Source organism: Xenopus laevis, chromosome 1S, assembly GCF_017654675.1.
Source record: "Xenopus laevis strain J_2021 chromosome 1S, Xenopus_laevis_v10.1, whole genome shotgun sequence".
NCBI classification, from domain to species: domain Eukaryota; kingdom Metazoa; phylum Chordata; class Amphibia; order Anura; family Pipidae; genus Xenopus; species Xenopus laevis.
Genome location: NC_054372.1, coordinates 149,087,795 through 149,114,952, shown reverse-complemented (window position 1 = coordinate 149,114,952; position 27,158 = coordinate 149,087,795). Strand labels below are relative to the sequence as shown.

The 27,158-nt window shown below is 38.2% G+C and overlaps 1 protein-coding gene across 15 annotated transcripts in view; it reads right to left on the bottom strand.

Annotated features, from left to right (window-relative positions):
• ncor2.S (nuclear receptor corepressor 2 S homeolog) overlaps nucleotides 1-27,158 on the bottom strand; it is a 230,682-nt gene that overhangs the window by 93,994 nt on the left and 109,530 nt on the right. For 12 of the 15 annotated variants that reach the window (XM_018235544.2, XM_018235570.2, XM_018235605.2 and 9 more), the window contains 9 exons: nucleotides 27,026-27,139; nucleotides 17,550-17,606; nucleotides 16,690-16,742; nucleotides 16,176-16,242; nucleotides 13,650-13,822; nucleotides 11,955-12,048; nucleotides 9,642-9,820; nucleotides 6,580-6,634; nucleotides 5,867-5,965 (listed from right to left, as the gene is read on the bottom strand). In XM_018235544.2, coding sequence (XP_018091033.1) covers nucleotides 5,867-5,965; nucleotides 6,580-6,634; nucleotides 9,642-9,820; nucleotides 11,955-12,048; nucleotides 13,650-13,822; nucleotides 16,176-16,242; nucleotides 16,690-16,742; nucleotides 17,550-17,606; nucleotides 27,026-27,139 — 891 coding nt within the window. 15 annotated transcript variants of the gene reach the window in all.

The following is a 27,158-nucleotide window of genomic DNA, read 5'->3' as shown; positions in this document are numbered from 1 at the left end:
GCACTTGCCCTCTCACCTCCTCTTCCTCCACTCTGTAACAAGGCTCAATCTTCTCCATCATTCTCATTCTCTCTTCTTTCATTCTTTTTTGTTACTTTTCTTTTAACTTCCATACTCTAAGTACAAGTTAGAAGTTTTTTTTTTAACCAAAATTGATCAGCTGAACTGGAAGCAAATATCAGAGAACACACAGGGCAGATTTTTTTCTCTTCCAACTACCATTAAGCTAAAATGAAGCCCTTGAAAACAATCTCAGAAAAGAATATGGATTTTTCCTTTGATATTGTATTTTATCTCTAGAACATCTGGTACTGTAATCAACCTGTGCTCCATGGATGGCAGGGCCCTTGAATGTAGTAGGTTCTGCAAGAAATATTTTAATGGAGCAAATAATTGAGCTGCATTCATATGAAGATTTTAAAAATACAGATACAATTAAAAGTACAGGCTGAGTGAGGTCTGACCTTTGTAATGCTTTAGCTTTATGAATGCCTATTAAACTTTCAAATGATGCCTAGAGGTTTTTGATAAAAAAAAACTACCATATGGATACATGAGTATTATAGTATTATGGAAATTATCTAAAACATATTCCTAGAACCCAAATAGACAGAGAAATATTTTTACTATATCATCATTTGAAAATAAAACAAGGAGTACTATATCCATAGAAATAATAAGGAAATAATTGGAGAGAGGTAATGCTTTGTGCTAATCTCTTAGGAATTCAGGCAGGAGAAGTCCTTTATCTTTAAACTATGTTAGTAATATGTATATTACACAGTAGAAATACAGAAAACCTGGGAAAGATGAAAGACATTAAATAAATAAACATAAGCCACGGAATATGGAGAGGGGAAGATAGGGGGGAGGTAGGAAAGATGGCTCTTCAACATACTCAAAGAAAGTAGAATCAGAAGGATTCATTCCCTTCTATGAGAGATGCTGATCAGTAAAACAATTTGAAATGCAATACAAAATACCAAATACCCCCCCCAACAGATGGCATGAGTGCCCTCACTAATAAAGAAACCTTGAATAAATACATAAGGCGAGTTCTCCCTTCCTCCGAAAAAGTAACTGCATCTCTCATAGTCACACAGAAACTCCTCCCATCAGGCTCCTAAAAACCCATAAGTGGCTGCTTTAATTGACAGGCTGGCTCCTAACATTAATATATTTGTACACCCCCAGGCTACAGACACTTCCAACTCCACTGCCAAACAAAATGTCATCTAGATTTCAGGGTGTGTTAATAACACGATGTGTATGAGTAATCTGTAGATCTACTCATTGATGAGAATTAGTGAGAACATTATGTCTAAAAATGTGGACAGTCTGCAATCTATTCAGATGATTAGATTCCTAAATGCCAAAGAACTAGTATCACAGTGACCTAACTTAACCCCCCCCACCCCCAACACTGGCTTTCTGGAGAGCTGTTGCAGTTTCCAAATTAGTACCCAGATTCATGGTTAATGAACTGAATCAAGGTTCCATTTTTAAAGTTGAACTAATAATTATATAAATAACATTTTGCATAGTGCAGAAGACATTTTTGTTCTTATAGTCAACTGGTTACTAGGGTTGAACGAACTATATTTAGGTCTAAATGTTCTAAACGACACACTGCAAAATGGAGGCCTAAAAAGATACATAAGAAAAGATAAAAATTAAGCCAGAATGAATCTGCTTTTCAGTTCAGTTTATGACTGGCCTCCCAAAGTCTGTCCAGGTCTCATAAGACTAGATGTTTGCTTTTTGACAGCATTATAAATGGTGATTTCTGAGGTAATTGCTAAGACTTAAACATGGGTGCAAACTTTTCTCCTTTACTAAATAACTCCATAAAAATACAACAGGAATTAGGGGGCCAAATGTTTTTTGGGCTGCCTCTTTCCTAGAACCATATTTTGCATACATATAAAGAAACTGTGCATTAGTTGGGAACTCAACACCCCTACAAGGCCCTTAAGGTGGCCATAGATGTAGAGATCCACTCGTTTGGCAATGATTGGATCATAATGCAGGAGAACGGGTGGTTGGATCGCGGGACCGCATACAAGCAGAGATGCGGGCGCGATCCGACTGGATATTTTAACCCGCTCGATCAAGATCTGGCAGACTTTTGATAGACAGATATCGATAAAGAAAGCCCATTGGATGGCCCCACATACAAGCCAATAAGCTGCCGACTTGGTCTGTCGGCAGCTTTTATCTGCCCATGTATGGGGGCCTTTAGTTGTATTAGGCACCCAGCATCCATAGGATGCTGACCCCCTTTCTTCACCTTTGGCCCACCACAGTATATCAGTATATATATATAGAAGTGGAGTCTCACAAATGCACAAAAAGCTAGAATATGTACCTCAATAACAAAGATCTGGCCCAGGTGCACATGCCAGTGATACTATAAATATCCAGATTTAGACTTTAGTTTCTTTAGGCAGACCCCTAGTACAGTGACAGCATGACAATAATAACAACTATCTGCAAAGATGTCTTCATTATATAGCAGACCCTTAAGTGGTGACAAGGTAAGGACTCCTGAGCCAGGTTTCCAGTTGGACAGTCAATATCAAATATGATGCCTGACAACAAGGTTAGAGAAAGGGAAGAAAATGCACTGGTCTTTTCTTTCCAGAAACTACAGAATGCCCAGCTGATTATCCTGGAATATACCCAAGAAGAACATTGTGGGACTTACGCACGCACACACACACACACCCCAACAATAAACATAATCATTCTATTTAATTGTACCTTTTTTAATGTATACAAGTAGCACTATTTAAATACAAAGAAACATATGTACAATCATACAGCTCTGTATACAGGCATTCAATCTCCCTAAATCAGGTTTATTAAAAGGAGTTTGTCAGTCTCAATGGGAAGAACACACTGGTAATGTTCTCCACAAGTTGCCAAAATTAAAATGTACTTACAAAAGCATAGCGATAAATTACATGCTGAAACAGCTCCAGGGGTGTACATGCATGAGAAAAGCAATTGCACACTTAAAAGTAACTTATTACACTAAAAAACACCCTAATATTTGTGAAATACAACTCCCAGAACCCACTGGTATGATAAAAGAACACAAAGAAATTATGCATAGCATTTTGCCCTTGTATGACCCAGAGCAAAGGTGGATTTTCTAGTTAACAGCCCTATCACTGCCAATGTTTACTGGAACTGATTTTACAAACGCCCCCGCCCCATATGGTACCATCCCCTTAAAGTGGAAGTGAAATTTGTCAAAGTTCCGTACTTTCCTAAAACTGTGTTTATGTGTGTACAGGGCTATAAATAGCATAGTGATAATGAGAAATCTGTGTCAGGGGAGCAAAACAACAGGATTAAAGTTATTTACTTTGGAACAAGGTGGAAAGAGAAAGCAGGCAGAACAAGAGAGGACAGAGAGGAGAAGCTGTGTGCTAGTGGTAGAAAGTCTGACATGACTACACAGGGACAGGACGTTAGGAAGAAACATGTAAAGACTATATAAATAACATGATTCCTCCAACCTGCTGATCTCCAGCCCTTTAGCTTCTTAGAGTTGTAGTTAAACAACTAGAGAGCTGCAGCTGCTGATCACTGCTATATGTAATGCTTGTAGCTGAACACACAGAAACACCACCACTCCTCCTCCTGCTACAGTACAGCAGGTCCCTTCCCTGCCCATCTACTTACGTCCAACTAAATGCTGCTTCCTTTCCACTTGTGTATGTTCCAAGCTTCCATAATGGCCCCCTGCTATACAGACTGGAGTGTTCTACCCCCTGCTAGGCAGCTCCAGACCTACGGAGCTGGGGACCTGCCCAGTCGAGCTCTGAGCCTCCACACTTCCTAGCCATTTGCATAGCTAAGTCTTGAACTTAACCACAACATTCCTGCAGTGATTTTGCAATCTGGAATAATGCTTGATCACTTGGTGAATCGCCCTTTAAATATGTAAGGCATGGGACTGTGTAGCATATAAACAGCAGGCAGTGTCTGTGCAACATACCTACAACTGACTCACACTAGCTGCAATCTACAGTATTTGATATTTCCTGCTGCCAGAGAGAGAAGCATTGCAATGAATCTTATAAACATTTTATATATGAAACCGCTCCTGCCATTGCACTGCTTTGAACACACACTAATGGCTCCACATCTGTAAGGCTCACCTGGAGTCAACAAATAAATACCCATAGTATTCTCATTTACTTAGTATGGAGCAGACTTAAAAGGGCATTACACTGATAATGATTTTAGAAAACAGTAAAAGTTGTTAATAGTAGTATTTTGTTGGACAAACCCATTTTTAAGGTAATATTAAATTAAAAGTTACTATGGAACCTGTTATCCAGAATGCTCTGGACCTGGGGTTTTCTGGATAACAGATCTTTCTGCAATTTGGATCTTCATACCTTAAGTCTACTAGAAAATCATGTAAACATTAAATTAACCCAAATAGGCTGGTTTTGCTTCCGGATAAGATAAAAAGGTACAATTTTACTGTTACAGAGAGAATGGAAATAATGTTTAAGAATTTGGATTATTTGGATAAAATGGAGTCTATGGGAGGTGGCCTTTCTGTAACTCTGAGCTTTCTGAATAACATGTTTCTGGATAAGGGATCCTATACAGATATCACTAAATGTGTGCAAGCACTATACTTTTTTCAGTCTCACCACTAATTGCTGTTTAATTAGGATTTATGGAGGAAACTTTCTGTGCTCTACTAATAGCAACTCTATACATAGAATAGTGGACGCCAATTTTGTTGGCAAATGGTCAAAAATAAAAGAAATCTGGGGTACTTCTGTCTTTTCTACCCTGAGATGGCAGACCTTTTTTTTTCCTGCACTCAGTAGGAAGGCAGAGGAAAAAAAAAAAACAAGTGGTATCCGCTGCCCCTACTGATGACTGGGATCCAATCAAGTTTGTGTCTAGCAATTAACTAGAAATTAGAGAAGCAAATTTCTATCTTCTTTTCACTGGTCATTCATCTGTACAAGTAAGGGCTCTTACTGACGGGCAGTTGTAGCTGCGCCCCCCTACGTTCAGTTTTTCTGCGTTCAGCCGCAGGGGAATAGACGCATTAGGTTTTTTTCAATGGGTCTGTACTCACATAGGTGCATGTAGGCGCCGAACGCAGGAAAAATGCAGCATGTTACGTCTCAACCTGCGTTTGGCACCTACACACGCCTGTGTGAGTACAGCCCCATTGAAAAAAACCTAATGCGTCTATTTCTGCGCTCCCCTGCGGCTGAACGCAGAAAAACGGAGCGCAGCTACAACAGCTCGTCAGTAAGAGCCCTAACAATTAAGTCCAGACTTTCTTTGGTGAAAAAAAAAACAAAAAAAAAAATAACTGAATTGGTAGCCTTAATAGCTAACCTACTATATATCTCCCTTAATAAGGCCTTTATGTTTACAATCGGATGGTCTGCATATTTAATAGCTTTTCATATCCAACAGCATTGACATCTTGGCAGACAAGATATAGCCCCTCAGATCCACACGATAATATTCCAAGATGCTGTTGAGTCCAATATACTTTGTGACTCCATAATGGACACTCATAGCTCTAAAAATAGTGGCAATGCCACATAGTAGGAAACAGCTATGAACAAGAGTTTAACAACTGAGGATGCTGTGGGAACCATTTTGGAAGGCACCACTTCCTCCACCAAACACCTTCAGTTGCTACACTCAGTAGCAGCTTTGACTTGACTTTGTCCTTTAAATACATATTACACTTGGTAGCACTAAAATTAATAATTTACTTGAGTTTCATTTTAATCCTATGTTGGTGGTTAGCTAGCATATACTGAGAGCAAGCTATGTCCCATAGTCCTGGCAGAGAGTCACTAACCTGGTTCTTTCCCCGGCGCCGATAATTTCTTCTTATGAGGTTTTTGTAGTTCTCATTCTTTTTGGTCAGGTAATAGAAAAGCACACAATCTGACACAGTCTGCAACATACAAGGATAATACACATGATCAATACAAAAGAGGCATAGAATGTACTGAAAGCTGGGGTATGGTGCATGGAATCTTGTTCTTTTCAAACGCAAGCTTTTTTTTTTTAAAAATATACATTATTTTTCTTTTAATGTTAATGTCACTTTACTGCATGTCTTGGCTTGCGTGCACCCATGTAAACCCTCATAAAGAGGGAAGAAATGAACTTGAGAACATTGTGTGTTTATTTGCTATTTCATATGGTCTGTGAATCGATTTCATTATCCTTTTGATCTTTTGATCTTTTTACAACATACATTGGATTGCAACATATAAAAGAAATTGCATGTTAATGCAAAATAACTTAAGATAGAAATATTTACTATAGAGGAACGTATCCGTAATTAGGGCGATCTGCAACATTCTTGTACTTTCATAGAGGATGTTTTACAACTATGGTAAAGCAGTAAAAAGACTGTTGTACCAGGAATTATTAGTTACTCAGAATATCAATTTCCTGAACACTAAATGCATGGTGGTTAATATATCGCTAAATTTAGTGAATCCATGTGATATTTGATTTCTAATAAGCTCAAATATGTGGCAGACTGATACACAGGCATACCTTTCTTTCCAAGAATGAGGCAATGAACACAAAGTTCTTAGGCTGCTGGATAAACCTGTAAACAGAAAAAGAAAGAGATTAGATGGCCATACATGGGTCAATATTTCTGCCATCTTTGTCCTCCTGAGCTGGCAGCTTTGCGGTTCATGGATTGGACCAAATTAATGGTCTCCTAATTGCTTTCTAGTTTGGTGAGGGAAAACCCCTTTCCAACAAGTCTATACAGGCCCTAATGTCATCTCCCTGACAAGATCAGAAAAGCCCAATTTGCCCACCAAAACGGTTATCACATTAGGCAAAGATCCAGTCATTTGGCAAGTTATCCAAATGATTAGATCTAAACATTTATGGTCAGTTCTACAACTCAATACATAATGATTTTTTAGAACATTAGAAAGAGATTTATACTGCCTCTTTACATGAGATTATGATTATGATTTCTGTTTACAGCCTTCGCTTCTTACTTCTCTACCACTAAATTTTCACTGTGAATGCAGTCAACTTTAATATAGTGAGATACTAGTTACAAACAGAATTCATTGTTTCATAAGAGACATCCCACATTAGTACTAGATATAGTTTAATTTATAACAATAGGCCCAATGGTATCCAATTCATCCAGTTCAATTATTTTCTGTTGCACATATTGCCACTCTAGTGTGAGGTCGATGCATCACTTCTTTTTGCCTACTATTACTTGATAACACGGTTACAGACATATTGGGAAAAATCACCAGAAATCAAGGAATAGCACTGTGTGTCATTGCCCTAAGGAATAATGTATTTTAAAGGCTGCTATGATACCTGCTAGTGAGCTTAGATTATTTATTGTTCCACTATGAAGTGATGGATTGCTTGAATTTTAGCAGCCATCTGGTTGCTAAAGTACAATTGACCTAAGAAACAATGCAGTGGTTTTCACGACTGGGGATATGTGCAGCCTAACAGAGCAATAGTTTTTGGTTGTTGGGATCAGAATAACCCATTTGAAAAAGTCCAGAAGAAGAAGGCAAAAAATTCCAAAACTATAAAACATTAAAAATGAACCAACTGAAAAGAACCATTATGTGGCCTATCATACAAATAGTTAACTTAAAGTTAAAGTTAAAGTAACCTTTTAATTGTAATGGGGGCACACATGTCTTTTGTGCTTGTGTTTTATTTAACAGCATTCTGGTCACTTACATTTCTCACAAATGGAAAGCTCCCTAGCAGTCAGACTATAATAGCAGAAGAACATAGAGCTGTTGGCTGTGGGACATGTGACATGACACGAGCTGTTAAGAAGTCAAGTGAGTGCACAGCAATGAGAGAGTGCAATGAACTGCAGCGGGGAAGAGAGGGACTTTCCCTTGCAGGGTAAGAATGATAGACATTCTTTTCAACTGGGTGTTTACACTACAAAACAAGTCCTACGTCATTTTAAGTGGTTTTACAGAAATGCTCTGTGTGGCTTTAAACAGACTAGGATTTTTGGGAGGACACCTGATTTACAAGGTTTGTAAACCTAAAAATAATTTAACTTATAGAAGAAAATGCAATTCTAATAAATACATACATTATTTACACATTTTTAATGCAATTACAAAATTATTGCTAGCTCGAAAGCAATTGGAGGAGATAAGCCACACAGAGAAGAGGAGATTTATTGCAGGTAACTAATCTGCTTGTGTGCCATTGCCCTACGGGTTATGTCTTGATGGTTTTTTTATGCCTCATTACTAAATTGCAATGTAAGAACGGTGTAAATTATAAGTGTTTTCAGCCAGGTGTATTTCTAAATTATACAATGAGAAAGGAAAACATTTAGAAGCATATTGATTAACATTGGAGACAAACACTACTGGTGATGTTGCCCATCAGCAATTAGATTTGAACAGTCACTCACTGTACAAGTTAAATAAAACGATAGCAAAGATTGGGTGGATTAGCTCAGCAGTAACCACATGGGGTCTGGGTGCACATGCCCCAAACCTACAGCTTGAGGAGGAGGATCATATCAATGATGTGCAACAGGCACTCACAGATGCAACAGACAGACAAAGTAAAAGAATCAGCAAACTTTTTTTAACACACATGAGACAGATCAGTCATATGCGTTTCATGCTCTAAGGCACTTAATCATAGGCTGATATCATATGAATAAGTGTGCAGTATTGCTGGCATCTTCAGACACAGTGAACTAACCCTACAGAACAAGCACTCTGTGCTGGTGCCACAAATATAGAGACATCAGATTAATTGCCAAACACTTAATACAGTATGTGTATTGAACTGTCCTGGGCCCCCATAATTAACAGAACTGTGACATAAAGATTAACCCTTTTTTTCCCCAAATTATTCGCCATCTTATTATATACAAAGTAATGGTTTTCTTTTATTTACACACTCTGCTTACAAAATATATAAGAGTGGCTTGCTGAGCGCTGCCAATACAAAGCATCTCTCAGACTTGGCCGCTCATTAACACCTAATTATTGCATACAAATTGAGTCTTCTAATACATGTCACTTTTGGTTATTGAAAAAAACAAGATGATACCAGTGCATTTTACTCATTTTGATATAGAAGAAATGTGCTTCAAAAAGCAGTGTTTCTGGTTACTTTATTGAAAATTCCTGCAAAAGCCCCACAAATCTCACCCATCTGTTCCACTTCCTGCTGCCTCCTTTACCAGGCTGTGCAGGGGAGCCAGTGGCACTCAGCACACTGCACTGTAGGATAATTGCCTACAAAATTAGACTTTTTCCATTTATCCTATATGTCTCCTTTAATTACTCTGCCCCTCGCTCTGGAAAATGTCCCACGCATGCCCATTCATGTCTTGTCACCCTTGAAAGTGTATATATAGTGTTGACTTATTAGCATATTGACCCATGGGTATGGTTAGTGGCCATTAGGTGTGCAGAGGATCCCCATGTAATCCGATGATTGACTGATTTATTTATTAAAACCAAAAATGCACAGCCTAGCGAAAATAAGATGTTACCAAGAAGACCTGTGCAATAGTTGCTTGCTCTTTATCTATTGTTATGAGCATTTGTTATGCCGTGGAAACTTACTTTTCCCTAAAAGTGTCTTTCTCTTGTTCGCTCCACATGTTCATAACCTGCCGTTCCTTGTACACCTTCATCGGATCATCCATCAGACCATTCATGTTAATGAACCTGATCCTCTGCTGCTCAGCATCAAACAACATGGGAGGAATGACTGCCAGCTGGCGCATCTGCCTCTCCAGATTCTGCAGGACACAAAGCAATTGTTATAAATATATAGCTTTACTATCTAGAGGCTAGTTCATCTTCAGATTCATTTATAGTAGGATTCAGACATTGATATTCTGAGACAATTAATCTTCAACTTTTATTATATGCAGTTTTTCAGTTATATTTTTTCAGCAGCTCTTCAGTTGCGTATTTCAGAAGCTATCTGGTTGCTAGGGTCTGATTTACCCAAGCAACAGGTAGTGGTTTGAATGAAAGACTGGGATATGAATAGTGAGTGAATAAGAAGATAAGCAGTAAGAAGTACAGGTAATAACAACAAAATTGTAGCCTCAGAGAGCAAAATTGTTTTGGCTTCTGGGGTCAATGATTCTCATTTGAAACCTGGGAAGAGCCAGAAGAGGAAGAAAATTAATTTACACATTATAAAAAATAAATAATGAAGACCAAAGACGAAGTTGCTAGGGATATGGCATTTTATAACATACTAAAGGTTAAGTTAAACCACCTCTTTTAATACCCAAATACATTATTGCAATCTCATTTGTAAATGAGCTGTGGATGACACATAGTAACAAGCTACAACATTACAATGGCAATAATCCAAAACATGAATAAGGGTATTCCAAGAAGTCTGCAGAAATAGCTAGCAAAGTTAGGGAAGAGGGTATAGCAAATAGTGCCTAGACCACATTTAAAGGAACAGTAATGGCATAAAATGAAAGGGTTTAAAAATATTCCAATATAATGCACTGGTAAAAGTTATGTGTTTGCTTTAGAAAAACTACTATAGTTTATATAAACAAGCTGCCGTGTACCAATGGGAGCTGCCATTAAACTGAAAAAAGGGAAAGGGCACAGGTCACTTAGCAGATAGCAGATAACTCTGTAATTCTGCAGAGTCCATCTGTTATCTGCAATGTAGCCTGTGCCTTCAATGGCTGCCCCCAGGGCTACACAGCAGCTTGTTTATATAAACTATAGTAGTCTTTCTGACGCAAACACAACAGTGAAGGGCAACGCTACATGATATTGTAATTCATTTAACACTTTCATTTGTTGGTGTTACTGTTCCTTTGAGAAAACATGAGATATGACTGATTTATGGATGCCTATAGTTTTAGATCATAAGCTATCCAATCAACCAGAAGTTTCAAAATACACCAATGACAGTATTTTGCAGGAATCTCACTCTAAATCAGTGTTTAGTGAGGGTGATCAGAAGCAGAAAGGAAGAGCGGTGCATAGAGATGAACACATTGGGGGAGACTGATGGAGAAAACATCATCGAGATATTTGGTTACTTGAGGCAATACATACTGAACTAGTTCTACAAGAACAATATCTGATACGGGGAATGAAGAAAACATTTGTGGTATATAAAGGTGGTCAATGGGCCCCAAAAATATCAGCTCGTGCACCTATTACCCCCCTCGTCTGGCTTTCATACAATTTCTAACTTCCCCCCATATACCAGAGCACTGTGTAACTCCTAGTGCTAATAAATGACTGTGACAACACCTGCCATATATAGACATTTAGTGGCATAAAGTGTCAGTACTATATTTTATTTGGCATTGATGTGCACAATGAATAAATTATTCTATATGTGTTTGTATATTATTAATATATTATCATTATTAATAATATATCAAAGTATTTATATTAAGTGAAAACAGGAGAGGACTGGCTTTATGATGGGCAATGTGCATTTTATCAATGCAGAGAGTGTGAAGTTAAAGAACAGGGTATAATGTTATGAAGCTCTGAAGGCAGCTTATGAAGTATTTGAGCAGTTAAAGGGTTAAGGGACATTGCTCTGTTTCAAATACAGTCAGGCATAGTAACACATTAACCTTTTTGGAGCACCCAAAACTGTCAGGGATGCAAAAGGAGGAGGGTACCTAGAGCTGTGACCTTGCAGCCACTAAACAATTTACTTACAAGTGAAAATATTTAGCATGAAGGTAAATCTTGAAAGGTATATGATGTATACACAACATCTTAATAACTGGTGTTATTTCATGAATATAAAAGCTCAATATACTGCATATGCACCCCTTGTGTTCTACACTACACCACCACAGAATTAACAGTGATTTGCAGGTACAAGAACTGCTGTGGGTGAAGCACTGGGGAAGGAAACCTTACCTCCTGTTCTGAGAGACCGTCAATAATTTCTGACACTTCGTGCTCACTGCGTGCTGCAGAAAGGGTCAGGCCGCTTCCCCTCTGTCCTACCCTGCTGAGAGATGGAATTGAAATGTTCAATTTCATGCAGCAATGCAAGAATATTTTGTATGGATGAGCAGCTTTACATGACTATGGCAAACATTTGTGGTGGTGTCTGTTACCAAGGATCATCTTGGGGTTGCACCAATGCTGCACAAACTGAGGCCTGAAAAGCCATTTTACTATAATCAGGACCCTTATAGGAGAACCAAAGCAGTTTATTGCCAATATATTAGCTGAGTAAACCATTCTAGAAGCTCTCTCTGTTTGTTTAGGATAGCAGCTGCCATATTAGCTTGGTGTGACATCACTTCCTGCCTGAGTGTCTCCCTGCTCACTCATAGCTCTGGGCTCAGATTACAGCAGGGAGGGGGAAGGGGAGGGAGAGTAACAGAGAGAAGCAAACTGAGCATGCTCAAGCCCTAGCCCTGGAGGTTTAAGCTGAAACAGGAAGTCTGATACAGAAGTTCATATGTACACAATAGAAGGAAAGAAATGCTGTGTTTCATTTGACAGAGGAGTCAGAGCAGCATAACTTTGAGGGTTTACCGGTGTATTTATATAGACCTTTCTGATAAAGATTACTTCATTTTAGCCTTTTCTTCTCCTTTATCACATTTTGTATTTACCTGAATTTACATGATTAGTTCATATTGCATGCAACCCTAAAACTGTAAAGCTTATGCCAGTCATACACAACATAACCACTGCATACAACTATAATCTATATGATCCTTTTCATCTTCTGAATTGACATTGGTGCTCCTGGTCCCTGGATAGGCATCACTATACAGCACATTAATATGTATCATCTCATTAGGGATTCCCGATGAAAGGAGTATCCTCTGACTCCCCTGGAAAAGCAACCCACTAAATGATCTCACTGGCCACACAAACCAATACTGTGCTAACACTAATTACTCCCCATTTTCTTAATTGCACACATATACCACATCACAATGAATGATCTTGTGACCTGCAATCAAATTATCTCCTTGGGTTGCATATAATTATTTACATTTTATTGGGACGTGAATGACTTGAAAATTCTGTCTAAAAAACTGCATACATGTGTGACATGATACCCAAAACATCTTTGCTAGTCTGGAGCCACTAAATTTTTAAATGTGGGGGACGGTGGGGCAAAAGCTGAAGTAAACACTCTCAAATGACGCCCAAATGACAATCCCAGAATCTGACAGGGGTAGAGTTCTTCCCATAGTAATGAATGGGAGACAGCTCCATCCTATCTGGTCTTTGCACCGCCCCCAAAGCCCGACAGGGACATCACCGGGAATGTTTAGAATCATATGGACATTTTATTGCGAAACCCTGGATCATTTTAGTATAACAAAATGTAAGAAACGTTAAAACACACCCAAATAGTTAGTATGTCCTTTTTTTATTTTGCTTGGAAAAGAAAAAAACACGTGTATTTAGTCTCTAGTCTTTCAAAAAGAAAGGATTGCCCTGGTAATATTTAATTATGATGATAGTTAGAAAAACTGTTATTTATGTGAGCAGAAAAAAACAACAGCGGAGGTGTCAAGGAGAGGCAAATGAAAATTCAAGAAAAGATAAGAGGGAAACACACAATACACATCATAATCCAACCTTTGCATACGTTCCTGAAGTTCCCTTTGCTTGCGTATCTCTGGAAACTGTTTTTCATAATACTCTCTTATTTTGCTCTCTTTGGCTCGTCTTCGTGGGTTATTCTCGATCCGCTCCACTTTCTTTTCCCAGGCTTCCATTAGCTGGTCATAGCGCTGGCACAGTTTCTGTTCCTGTGAATGCAAAAAAAGCATGAGGCCCACTTACTATTCATTTATTTATCAGAAGAATAAGTGAACAATTAAAACCGATTTAGGCTATGGGCACACAGGCTGTTGGCTCCGGCTGTTGTCAGCCTGTGTATTTTTGCAGGCTGAGAAAAGCAGATCTGCTCCATGCCCCTGCTCCATTGATTTGAATCCAATTAGCCTGTATGTGGTCACACACAGTGGAGCTGAAACTGAGGTCAATATTTGGGCTGACCTCAGCCTGTGAATCCGATCAGCCTGTGTGCGGTCACACACAGTGGTCAGCTGATCAGATTCAAATCAATGGAGCAGTTTCTTTCAGCATACAAAAATACGCAGGCTGACAACATCTGGAGCCAACAGCCTGTGTGCCCATAGCCTTAGCTGAATTCTTTAATTCCATAAGGCGCCTCAGATACATTTGCTTGAACTTCAACAACAACACAATACAGCATAAGTAAGGACTGACATTTTAAACCAAAAAAATGTAATTTCACAACGACATGCTGGAAGTATGTATACCTGCACTAAATCATGTTTTATCATAAGAAAGATTCAGGTGATATTTAGCCCCCCCCTTCTTTGAATGCAGTTCAATGGGTCCTGAACACACCTAGTTATAGACAAGCACACATGCCAAGTGTCAGAATTACACTGCCTAGACATGCCCCTCTGTCGACTGTCATGTCAGGGCATATTTCTTTCATTTATTTAAATGCAGTAAGTTGCAGGCTCAAACAATAGGCTAAAAGCCAAAGAATAGTTTATTCAAAATCATATGCTGGAAAATGAGGCTAATTTATACTTTTATCTATGACTATGGGCTGCCGTACCAAGGATGCAGTTTTCTGTCAGGTCTGCCTAGTTACAGGCTACCTACCTATAAGATAGGAATTGGCTAACATCCTAAATGCACTGTACTAACTGCTGCTGGCACTCCTGCACAGCCTGGGAGAGCAGCCAGCCAGAAGAAGAAGAATGCTTGCCTTGCACTAGTTTTAATAGGGTTATTTTCATGGATTTGGCACAAAAGGCAAATTTCTTCTATTTTAGAGGTGTATAATGCAATGGGATTATAGGGTAAAATGTGATAAAATCTGCATCATCTATAGCACCCAAGCAGCCAGTAGCATTTACTGGTCACTTATAAAAATATAAAAATATTTGTAAATTTGGCCCCATCCACCCCATGTTTTTATGTACTTATAGGACTGGAAGCCACTTGTCTGAAACCCCTGGACCTACGCCATACCAGATTCAACCCAGTGTGCAGTCATCATGTATATACCTGTGCACCCATCACTGCTATCACCATAATTTGTATAAGCAAGTTGCTATGTAACCATGGGAGCAGCCAATTCAGGGCACATGTTACTTAGCAGATAGCAAATATATAGTGTAGAATCCCATTGTATACTACATTATCTGTTATCTGCCGAGTATCCTGTGCCTTTTCTCCTTTTAACAGCTTGAATGGCTGCCCCCATGGCTTCACAGCAGCTTGTTTATATAAACTATAGTAGTCTTTTCTAAGGCAAACACATACCTTTTACCAATACATTATATTTGAATTGCTTTAATTTTTTAGTTTTACTGTTCCTTTAAGGCCCATCAGCCTGCCCCAGCCTGAACCTGCCTCGTCTGAAGGGTCCAAAGAGGTGAGGCTCTGTTTAAAGTTTGATACGCCACCTGCCCAAACCCACACCTGAACATTACCTTCAGTTATACAACCAAAGACTCAAAAAGTGCCGTAGAGTGGGATTTCCCAAACTATTTCTAACATAGATTAAAATCTATGTTATTTATTATATGTTACATAAATAAAAACAGTACAGGGACCTAGAATATTTGCCTGTATCACAGAATTAGGTTCCTAGTGTGAATGGAGCACAGTGAAGCAAACTTTTTTGTTCCAGAAGACCACATCAATCATCCAGAGTAGAAGCTATGCTTCTGTACTTTTAATTAACTCTCCCTTGTATTCTGCTAGATCAGCGTCTGCTCTTTTGTGCCATTAAGCTGTCCTTTGGCACAGAAACACTGCACAGTAGACACTGCAAAGTGATGTTTAATTAGAGTTTGCTTTCAACTTGACTCTTGCTAAAACAGTGCCTTAGTAAAAGGTTGTCTGAAGCCCCAAAAGTCTCATAGAAAGTAAACACAGCTATTTCTATATACCTGAGAATATGCTACACACAATCTTTCCGTATTATGCTGCATTATAGTTTAATGAATAAACTATTTATCATAACTGTCCTCCTTCCTGTTTATTTTGAGATAATATAATTTTATTAAAGTCCCATTATACCTCACTGATAATGTATATCCTACAACTTACCCATTGCTTGCGTGCATGGTTTCGTCTCTTAAAATATAGTATCAGCTTCTTTCGCATCGTCTGGTTTCTGCATGGGACGAAGAACACAATTTCATGCATGTGTTTTATTGTTATTTATAAGCACTTACAAAAAGAGCTAACATATTCTGCAGAGCTGCACAATCTTCTGAGTTTACAATCTACAATCTACAATAAAGTACTGTTTCTCAACCTTGGGTTCCTAAATGTTGTAGGACTTCAACTCCCAGCATGCTCTAACCTTTATAATATGTTGAAGGAGTTGCAGTTTTACAATATTTAGGGGTCCCAACATTAAGAAAAAGGGATCTAAAGGTTGTATAATTGCCAAAAGTTGCATAAGAGTTTTAAAAGAGAGACCAGAAACATGGAGCCCCACCACCTCTATAACTTATGGAATGCCACTGGCTGGGAGTAGCAATTTACTGTATAGCATCTGAAGTGCTTGAAACTCTGGACAGCATTGGATAGTATGTAAAAAAAAAATGACACTTACATTTTAATATTCTCGTGATATTGCTTTGTATCCGAAGGTTGGTTGTATAAAGGCTGCAAAGAAAATAAGTAATTATCATTAATTAAAGGCTGCCAGACCCCAGACTTGTTCTATGGAAATACTGGGCTTGTTGTCATGCGTTAGTCTATATCAGGGGTCCCCAACCTTTTTTTACTCGTGAGCCATATATGAATGTAAAAAAGAGTTGGAGAGCAACACAAGCATGAAAAATTCCATGGGGATGTCAATTAAGGGTTGTTGTTGGCTGTTTGGTAGTCCCTTCATGGACTGGCAGCCTACAGGAGGCTTTATTTGTCAGAACACCTGGTTTCTATGCAACCAAAACTTGCCTTGAAGCCTGGAATTCAAAAATAAACACCTGCTTTGAGGCCACTGGGAGCAACATCCAAGGGGTCGGTGAGCAACATGTTGCTCGCGAGCTACTGGTTGGGGACCACTGGTCTATATGCTAAGATAAATGCCCCTATCTTTTTAAGAAACCTTTAAGAGCAGTTTATGTATTTAAAACTAAATTCAGTGTCAGACTGGCCCACCGGGATACCAGGAAAACTCCCGGTGGGCCCAGGTGTCAGTGGGCCCTCCTGCTGTTAAACATTTGGCCTATTTCATGGCCATTCCCTATTTCTATGAAGCTAAATAGATGGAATAATAGTTTATAGTATGTAAAGAATAGAGACTAGAAGAATAGAGATTGAGTGAAGAGAGGAAGAAAAATAGTACTGAGTGGGCCCCTGATCTTAGGTTTTTTGGGTGGGCCCCTGGTCTAAGGTTTTTGGGTGGGCCAGTCCGACACTGAATAACTGAATTGCTAGTGATACCATGTACAAAGGGGTACTGACCAGTTCCACATGGGGACCAAGACCTTCCAGTATCCGGTGGGCTGCCTCTGCTTTTTTCTGCAAAACAAAAAACAAGCGATTCTATTTCATTATCAGATATTTTATAGAAAGGCTCACAATGACCAAATGTCTACACGTGCGGCAACCAGAACACCTCCGCAGAACATAGTTTTGTCTGTTCTGTTTTAAATAGCTTTAAATAGCGTCTGGTGTTAATGCTACAAGAGCAGAATTGTCATATATGTTTTTCCACCTGTGCTTAATGCCTAGACACAATTTAAATTTTGACTCAAATATTAAGGGGTAAAGCTAATTGCTTGTTTTATGCTAGTATGCTACTTTGATGCAAATATGAGCAAATCCATTGCAGCGCCATAAATTGGCATACCTTATGGTTTCACTATGTTGTGCACAGCCACTGCCGAAATATATATTTTATTATTTTTATTATTATGTAGTGCTATTATCCAGTCGCAATCCCCTTTGAATTAATATTTTTTTAAGCGATAGAAGATCCATCATTTTTATCAGCTGAGAATGTAGGTAAAGAGAGTCAATACGTCACTGTCAGGTTTCATGGCAATTATTAACAGTACTAAGGTGAGTGGAATATATTCTCAAGATTCTCTGGTGACGTGAATATTAATAAAGAACAGGGAATATCTACCCTAGATGGAGTGGATTTCATAAGGTAGAAATGTTCTTTGCTGATGCCAATGAAGCCTTCTAAAACAAGAATATTTTTGTGCTACCAATTTTACAAAGAATCTATGCTAGTGTCACTTCATAGGAAAATAGGTTTTTTTTAATAATGCATCAAGTGATTGAAAACTATCATTAGGAATTGTGTGCAACTGGAATGAAGCCATATACAGAAATTAGAGATAAGGGGCAGATTTATCAAGGGTCGAAGTAAAGGGAATTTTCAAAGTAAAAAAAGTAATTTTTGGGATACTATAACCATCGAATAGGATACTACGACTTCGAATTCGATTCAAAGTAAAATAGTTAGAATATTCAACCATGCAATAATCAAAGTACTGTCTCTTTAAAAAAAACTTTGACTTCAGTACTTCGCCAAATTAAACCTGCCGAAGTGCTATATTAGCCTATGGGGACCTTCTAGAGCAGTTTTTTGAAGTCGAAGAAAAATCGTTCGATCGATCTCTGAAATCCTTCTAATCGTTCGACCGAACAATTTTACTGTCAAATTCTGTATAAAAAACTTCGATGGTCGAATTTCTAAATATTTTTACCTTCGAAATTCGACCCTTAATAAATCTGCCCCAGACTTAGGGGCAATGTAATTAAATTTGCAAAGAGCAAAACAATTCGCACCAATAAGAATAAAAATCCACATCTTGCAATGTAATATTTTTCCTTAAACTGTTATTGCATTGTGAATTTTAATTGCGCACTCATAAGAAGTGCTTGAAGGTGTCGTAATCTTTTTTGAGCAAAGACGACTTTTTCAGTAAGAAGTTTTATTACATTTACTGCGCATTGGCGCAAACTATAACATTCTGTCTTCTACTGTCGGAAGTGGTTGCTAAACAGTTTCCGTGTTCGCAAAAGCTATAATAAATTTGTGCAAAGTGAAATTTGTTCGCGCAAAGGCATAACTTTTCGCATTGCGAATAGTTTTTCAGTTACCAACTTTTATTACATTCCCCTATATATCACTTAATGACTTCATATAAACCAATGTCCTGTTCCTTAGGGCTCACTCTGTAGTCAGCTTTCCCAAGCAATCCCCATCTGACAATAAGTCACAGGTAGCACATTTTATTTTTAAATAAATGGTAAGAGACCGCAATTAGGTTTTGACTGCTGCTATTCTTGCTCAAACTGTGGGCTAGCTGCTCGGAGGCTTGGAGCTGTGGCAGGGGTTGCATAGCCTGAATGCGAATTGAGGAGTATGGTCATATACTCTCCTAGATACAGCTAAAAGTCCAGCTTGAAGGTCAGCTAAAGTAAGATTTGGGGAAAATATGTATTTGCTGCCCTAAATATTTTTGGAACAGTGGCTGAATCACTGGTACACTAATATTTTCCTATATCTGTGCCCATTTTATGAGCTAATGGGAGCTCTGGCAGAAGGCTGGACCTGCAAGGGGTGCCTGATCTGAACCAATGCTGTAAGGAAAAAGTGAGGCCCCCTATATCCATGATTGCAAGGGCAGAACCTTGATTGGTCCAGACTCCTGTGCCAGTAAGTTCTCCTGTCCTGATGACGGCTCTAACTGGTCTCCCTGAGATGACATGTTTACATTTATGCATAATAATGCAGTTCAACTAGTGTACAAATGGAAAGGAAGAAAAAGGAGAGAATGAAAAAGCAAAAGAGGGAATGTTGATTAAAGTAAAATTAGTATTTAAGGAGGGTTGAAGGGTAAGTTAGTTTATCTGATGAATGGAAAACAGTATCTAAAAGTTTGCTAGGCTTGCCTACGCTACAAGAACACCTAGTCCCCACACTGGATTTACGGTATATCAAATAATCTAACAACAAAAACATTTTGGCAACAACTGTTCTCCTAAACAAGTAAATACCATTAAAATACACAGTGAGAGATTAGATGTTCCATGTGACAAAAAGGCTTTTGTTAAAAATCTGACACCAGAAATGGTTGGCCTTGGTTGGCCTTTATTCTAAAGAACGCGCATGAAACCACAATGGTATCCAGTGTAAATTTCACTTAGAAGAGTGTTTGGGCATATGTGAATCCACAGGTGTTTCATTGCTACAATGAATCACTGCAGCAAGTCGGCGCTAGTCTCTATAAAGGCTTAGTGTGATTCTACCTTGCTCTGCCATGATTAGCGGCTGGAGTACCATGCTGGTGCTATGCCAGAAACTAATTTATTTCTTCATGTTACTTTCAGTGTATAATTTGGTGTAACAAAAAGAAAAATATTGGCGTGCTGGAAAGTTTAATTTTTACATTTCTCTTGACCATGCCCACCTTCTGCTATAATTCAGTTTGTTATGTATAGCTCTGAATGCCATTTCTTTTCAGCAGGCCCTGCAGGATGGCAGTTATCAGTTAATAATAAAATGTACCAATGCCAGGCTCAGCATGGGGTGCACGCAGGACACTTCCAGCATGTTCTGCTCTTAACACTTTCTCTCTGATTTGCAAATCTCAGAGGAAATGTAAAAAGAAACTAAAGATATAGAAGTCTACCTTTCTTTTACCTTGCACTTCCACATTTAGGCGGATATTCCCCTCATCCCATTCATCCATTTAATATGCCCTGCGTTTTGGAAAGATCAAGGGGCCGATTCATCAAGGGTCGAATATCGAGGGTTAATTAACCCTCGATATTCGACTAGGAACAAAAATCCTTCGACTTCGAATATCGAAGTCGAAGGATTTAGCGCAAATGCTACGATCGTACGATCGAAGGATTATTCCTTCGATCGTACGATTAAATCTTTCGACTCGAACGATTCGAAGGATTTAAATCCAACGATCGAAGGAATATCCTTCGATCAAAAAACCTTAGGCAAGCCTATGGGGACCTTCCCCATAGGCTAACATTGACTTCGGTAGCTTTTAGCTGCCGAAGTAGGGGGTCGAAGTTTTTTTTAAAGAGGCAGTACTTCGACTATCGAATGGTCGAATAGTCGAACGATTTTTAGTTCGAATCCTTCGATTCGAAGTCGTAGTCGAAGGTCGAAGTAGCCCATTCGATGGTCAAAGTAGCCCAAAAAATACTTCGAAATTCGAAGTTTTTTTACTTCGAATCCTTCACTCGAATTTAGTGAATCGGCCCCTAAGTTGCTAAAACAAATCTATCTCGTTTATCTCAAAGATTCAGTGTTGTAGGTAATATATTTAGGTCAGGTGCCGCCTTAAGCACAGGACCTTACAGCCCAGCGTCTCCAATAGACTCCATTTTCTCTGTAATAATACAACAGTACCTTGCACATGGTCCAAATCAAGATATAATTAATGCGTATTGGAAGCAGAACCAGCCTATTGGGTTCATTTAATGTTTACATGATTTTCCAGTAGACAATGTATAAGAATCCAAATTACGGAAAGATCGGTTATCCGGAAAAACCAAGGTCTTAAGCATTCTGGATAACACGTCCCATACCTGTAGTATGTCTTGCAAAAAGTAAGGGTAGTAGTACCATTTGGGCATGACCTATACAATTTATTCCCCCCCCCCCGTGAGCCAAGTACCCACTTCTCCTTATGTGCACCTTGACTTAACCATACCACTTATAGAAGAAAAGTGCCCTTAATTGTTTTTAATTATACCCAATTAGTTATAGCAGAGGTCTGACCGCGGCCAGTATGAGTTGATTAATGAAAGTGTGTTTTTCTATAGAGAAAAAAGGAAGAGTACATCGCAAAAACAAATTACTAGATAGTTGGTCACTCCATAATCTTTTACTGTATTTCTCACAGCCTACTATGTATTCAGGTTTGTGCGATTGGTAACTAATAAGCGGTACCCCACTTGGACAACAGGTCTGCTCTTTGCCGCTAGCAAGCCTCAAATTAATGCAACACATATACTTAATTAGTGAAATTAATACTTAACTACAAAGCAATTAAATTGATTAATTATGAGAAAGAAGCCTAAAATGATAACCTTATATATCCAAACATTAGCTCCAAATTCATAGAACTAAAGTGCAAGTGCATAAATTAAGAAATAAATAGCTCCAATAAACAATCAATTAACTCCAAGTTGGTAGGACTAAAGTGCAGTGCAAATTTGTAACAAAAACAATTCCCAATAGATTGGAGCAATTCCTTACTATTGGGTTCAATCGATCCCCTATTTTTCAATCCCCAAATTCATAAATTTAAAGTGCAGTGCCATAAATAATGTCAGAATCCCAATCCAAGATAGATAAATACTAGGTTAAAAAATACTAAAGTGTGACCAGCAATAAATTAAGGTATAATATTCTATAAAACTAAATGCTGAAATCATATGAAAATAGTAGGAAAAGGAAAATAGAACTGCCTATTAATTTCTCTCCCTAGCTTGATCTAAAAAAAAACACAAATCGTGAGCCCCATAGATTTGATAGAATAACGAGTAGAGAGAAACAGAATAAGAAATGCGGAATGGGTTTTTAACGAAGCCAACCCTCTAGGAACAAATCCGGACAGTTATTTAAAAAAAATATTGCTAATTTTGAATACAGAGGTTAAAACCAAATTTTAAGCAATGAACGCCAATGTACGTTTCTCATATGTGCTTTCTCAAGCAACACTTAACCATACCACTGTCCTGTTTTCTGCGGGACAGTTCCGATATTTTGACAGCTCAGTCAGCAGTCCCAAATTTTTATTAAAAAGTTCCAGAGTTTCTCCAGAAAAATAAAAGTTTCTGAAACGTATTTAAAATATGAGGCTTTTTGACAGAGAGCCCAGAACACTCAGCACCTGCACTTACATTTGTAACAATTTAAGATAAGCAAATATACAATTGTACCAATTTTAAGATAAAACTGCCAGACATGTTCAAACTTTCATAACCAGCCACATTTTGTAAAATGGACATAATAATTAGGGGGTGTGGCCATAATGGGCATGGTCAAAAAAAAGGTTTGCCGCACTACACGCAGATCTTTTTGTCCCTCTTTCCATTTTTCGCACGTTGGAAGGTATCATTTAACTTTTTTATTTTTTACTATTCCCTTAAAAAATAGCTTCTGCAGCCTGAGTGGACTAACAAATGTTATTGATATTTTGTTTGAAATGTACGTGTATTTTTATTCATGTAGCGATACTTGCGTAAACTGCAATGAATGTTAAAACAATACATTAATAGGACAGACAGGGGTTAATAAAAGAATAAAATAGTAACTGCTGGTATGTCAATGTTCTTTGTGTACAGGCAAAGTAAGAAAAGCAGTGAAAAGCAGAAGTTGCAGCAATAGTGAAGTTATAGTTCTATAAATAGTTGGGTACATTTGCAAAAGCTGTGAGCTATAACCGTTATTCCAACTCTAACACTTCACAAATAGGCCCCTCAGTGTGCGCAAAGTTGGGCCACTGCACAGATTCAAAAAACCACAGGAATTGGGTAAAACGTTTAATGAGTAAATATTTTAATCTAAATACACTTTTTTTCATGCACAAGAGAAATAACCCAGAATAATCAGAAACAGGCTGTAATTTAAAGTTTATAACATTTCTTTACTTTTTATCTAGCCAGAGGTTCTTGAAAACATGATACAATGAGCCCTTTCTCGTCAGATAAATGCTATAATGCTTCCCCTGTCATGCAAAGTTAACCCACCCCAGTCACCTCTATCAGAAGCGTGGGAAATAAATGATACATGCCAAGCAAGGAGCAATCAACTCCTACTTCTACTTTTTTTTTTATTTATTGTGTATTTTCAACATATCCTACTTCTACTTTTAAATGCTACAGTGTGCAAAGAGTGAGACTTACAGTCCCCAGATCGCCAAACCAGCTAATGATGGGTTCAAAATCTAATTTACATGGTCAGAACAATATGTAATCCAGTAATTTTTGGAAAATATTGCTGAATATGTTGCAAACCCAAATAAGACACTGTTCATCCTTGCTCATAAAAGCATTAGAACTAACAAAAGGAGACTGCATTCTAAGAGGAAAATGAAATAAAACATAAGACATATATATCCCTTTTAATTGTACACATATATATATATATATATATATATATATATATATATATATATACATACATATATATATATATATACATACATATATATATATATATATACATATATATATATATATATACATATATATATATATATATATATATATATATATATATATATATATATATATATATAGAGCGCAAAAAATAGCACACTCAACAGGCTCAGTTAGAGTAAATGATTTTAATAGAAAAACAAAAGACATTCCAACGTTTACATCACATCATAGTGATACATATTAGTTCATAGTGATAAATATTAGTGTATGTGTCACTACTTGTCCTTCCATACTCATTAGCACTGCTGTAGGTTTGCTCAATAGATGAGCAGTACGTGTGGACGGTAGTAAAGAGACAAAGAAATGTTGTGTCCTCAGATGAACTGTGTAACAAAAGGAAGTTGACGGAGCAGTAATGCATTCGGCTGCCGCTAAGGGGCCCCCATACACTGGGACAGGAGACTCTGAGAAAAACATTTATTTTTTTTTCTGAGACTTTAGATGTGAGGCAGGGAGGAAGGGAAGCTGAATTTTCCTGCTGTGCTCAAGGCACAGAACTATAAAGATAAGGAGACTACAGCGATAGTGAAATAGGTTAATCTGTGTAACACATTAAAAGTCAGAAAAAGAATTGTTGATGAAACACAGTAGCTAATAAGCATGTTCCACTCAAGCAGATCTAAAGGAAAGTGCATTAGTGAGTAAAACACATTTGCACAAATGTCACAGTTGCACCATGTCTAATAACCCAAAGCAGCCAATCAGCAGGTAGTATTTACCTATGTGAAGGCAAACATCTGATTTGCTATGGCTTACTTGACCTGACTATGCCTACTCTTTAGGTTCTATAGAAGCTGAATGATGGGAAAACCAGCATATTGTACATATTTGCAAACGACTGCATGCATTATATGCTGAACGTCATATCTAAGGATGAGTGCCATTCTTGCTTAAGCAAATATGCACCCAGTGACAGACAAGGAAGGATCCCTGAGCCTACCATCTAGCTAGGTAATGGTAAGGTCAGGAATGAGATACAAAATACAGCCTGGCATTTCAAGCACAGAGGTCCAAACAGCCCCCATAGACCAATAAATAATGACTTTCTATGGAATTTTACAGCATCCCCTCTGGCACTTGCCAGAATGTACAGTTTTCCAATCTGGGCCTGGCAAAGCCTGACAGATAAAATAAAGCAGAACCCCTATTTTACATTTAGGGGACTGATAATGTATCACACATTTATAGTGCATTCCCCTAAGGATTAATCACTGAGGGGACCCTTAGGGCAGATTTATCAAGAGTTGAATTTCAAGTTCATGGGAATTCATAAATCCACAATTCGGGGGGGAAAAACCCAAAATTTTTATATTTGGGTGACTGGCAAACTCGAATTGAATCCAAAAAAAACTCAATTTCCAGGATGTCTCCAAACAACCCCATAATCGATTCCAGGATGACCCCCCTAGGTTAAAATAGCAATTCGGAAGGTTTAAGGCGGCAAATAGTTTAATTCAAATTCTTAAAGGGCCAGTACGATAAATTTCGAAATCAATTTTATTTAAAAACTCGAATCGTATTTTAACTATTCCCTAATTGAATTACACTAAAATAAAGTCGAAAATTCAAATTTTTTAATTCGAAATTTGAATTTTCACTTCGACCCTTGATCAATCTGCTCCTTAGTCTATGGAAGGGAGTAATTCCCCACTTTCGGGGTCATTGTATGATCCCCAGCTATCCCAAGTTTGGCCACTAGGTGAGTGTTCTTTACTAAAAAAGGAAAAGCCATGTGCTTCTCTAGGCTTTTGAAAGAGACTCCCCTAGGTGGATGGGAGTTCCCCGTGGAGCCATCATTAGTCAGGATAGTAAGGGGTAGCCAGATCCTGTCACTCTATGGAAACCAGCCAAATTGGCTACCTATATTGAGCAGCTCTCTGCTCCATTGAGGAGATTAGAAGGGATTAGATTTCACTGGGCATTGTTGCCTAATCAGGGATTAGACATAGTTTAGGGATTAGATAGATTCCCACCTGGATTCCACATAAATGGTGTCCCCAGAGCAAACAGCAGAAACTCTGGGTGGACTGATATTCCCCTCTCACATGCTACAGGAGGGAAGGCTCTTCAAATGGTCTGTATTGTGAGTATACACTGCCCACTCTCAATGAATGTGCTCTGTGCCATTGCTATTCTCCTTAGTGGATTGTTCTAATAAATCAGTTATGGTTAATGTTCAAGAACCACTGGCACCCATTCTTTGAAAGATATACTGCTTATAGTTATATTGTGCCATGCTCCGCACTGTTGCGAGGGTTCACCTCCGGAGAATAATAGGTCTCATCTGGAGCAAATATTGGGGCAAAGCCCCTAGTAACATTACAGTACTTCTCAATCTACTATCGACTTACATCCAGAAAAAAAGGTGTAAAATTCAGGAAAATTAATTATGTATTCTATTGGTGGGACTTCAAAAAAAACTATGAAGGAAAACATAAAATCCGGGTAAGTGAATTTGAAGTTTCTAAGTATAAGAATAATCATGAAGCAGTTTCTATTTGGGGAGATTTAAGATGATTCAAATTACCGGTGTCAGTTCTAAACAGGTGAGTAAGTAGCAGTGCTCCTTGCAGTGTGCAAGGAGCAAATTATACAGAAGATACATGCAGGGATATATGGGACAGGAATATAGGACTACACTATATGCATACAATTTAGTGCAATTTGAGTAAGGCACATTTAGCAGCAGTGAGACAACCGCAACTGGGCCCATAGCAGGGACTTACCCGGTTCTCATCGTAGATAATCTGCACCAAACTGCGGTGTTTCGATTCAACCGGAGGAGGTGAAACGGGTTTCTCAGGTTCAAGTGGTTTGGCAGCTTCCTCCTCTAACTGTTGCTGTTAAAGAAAAATGTTT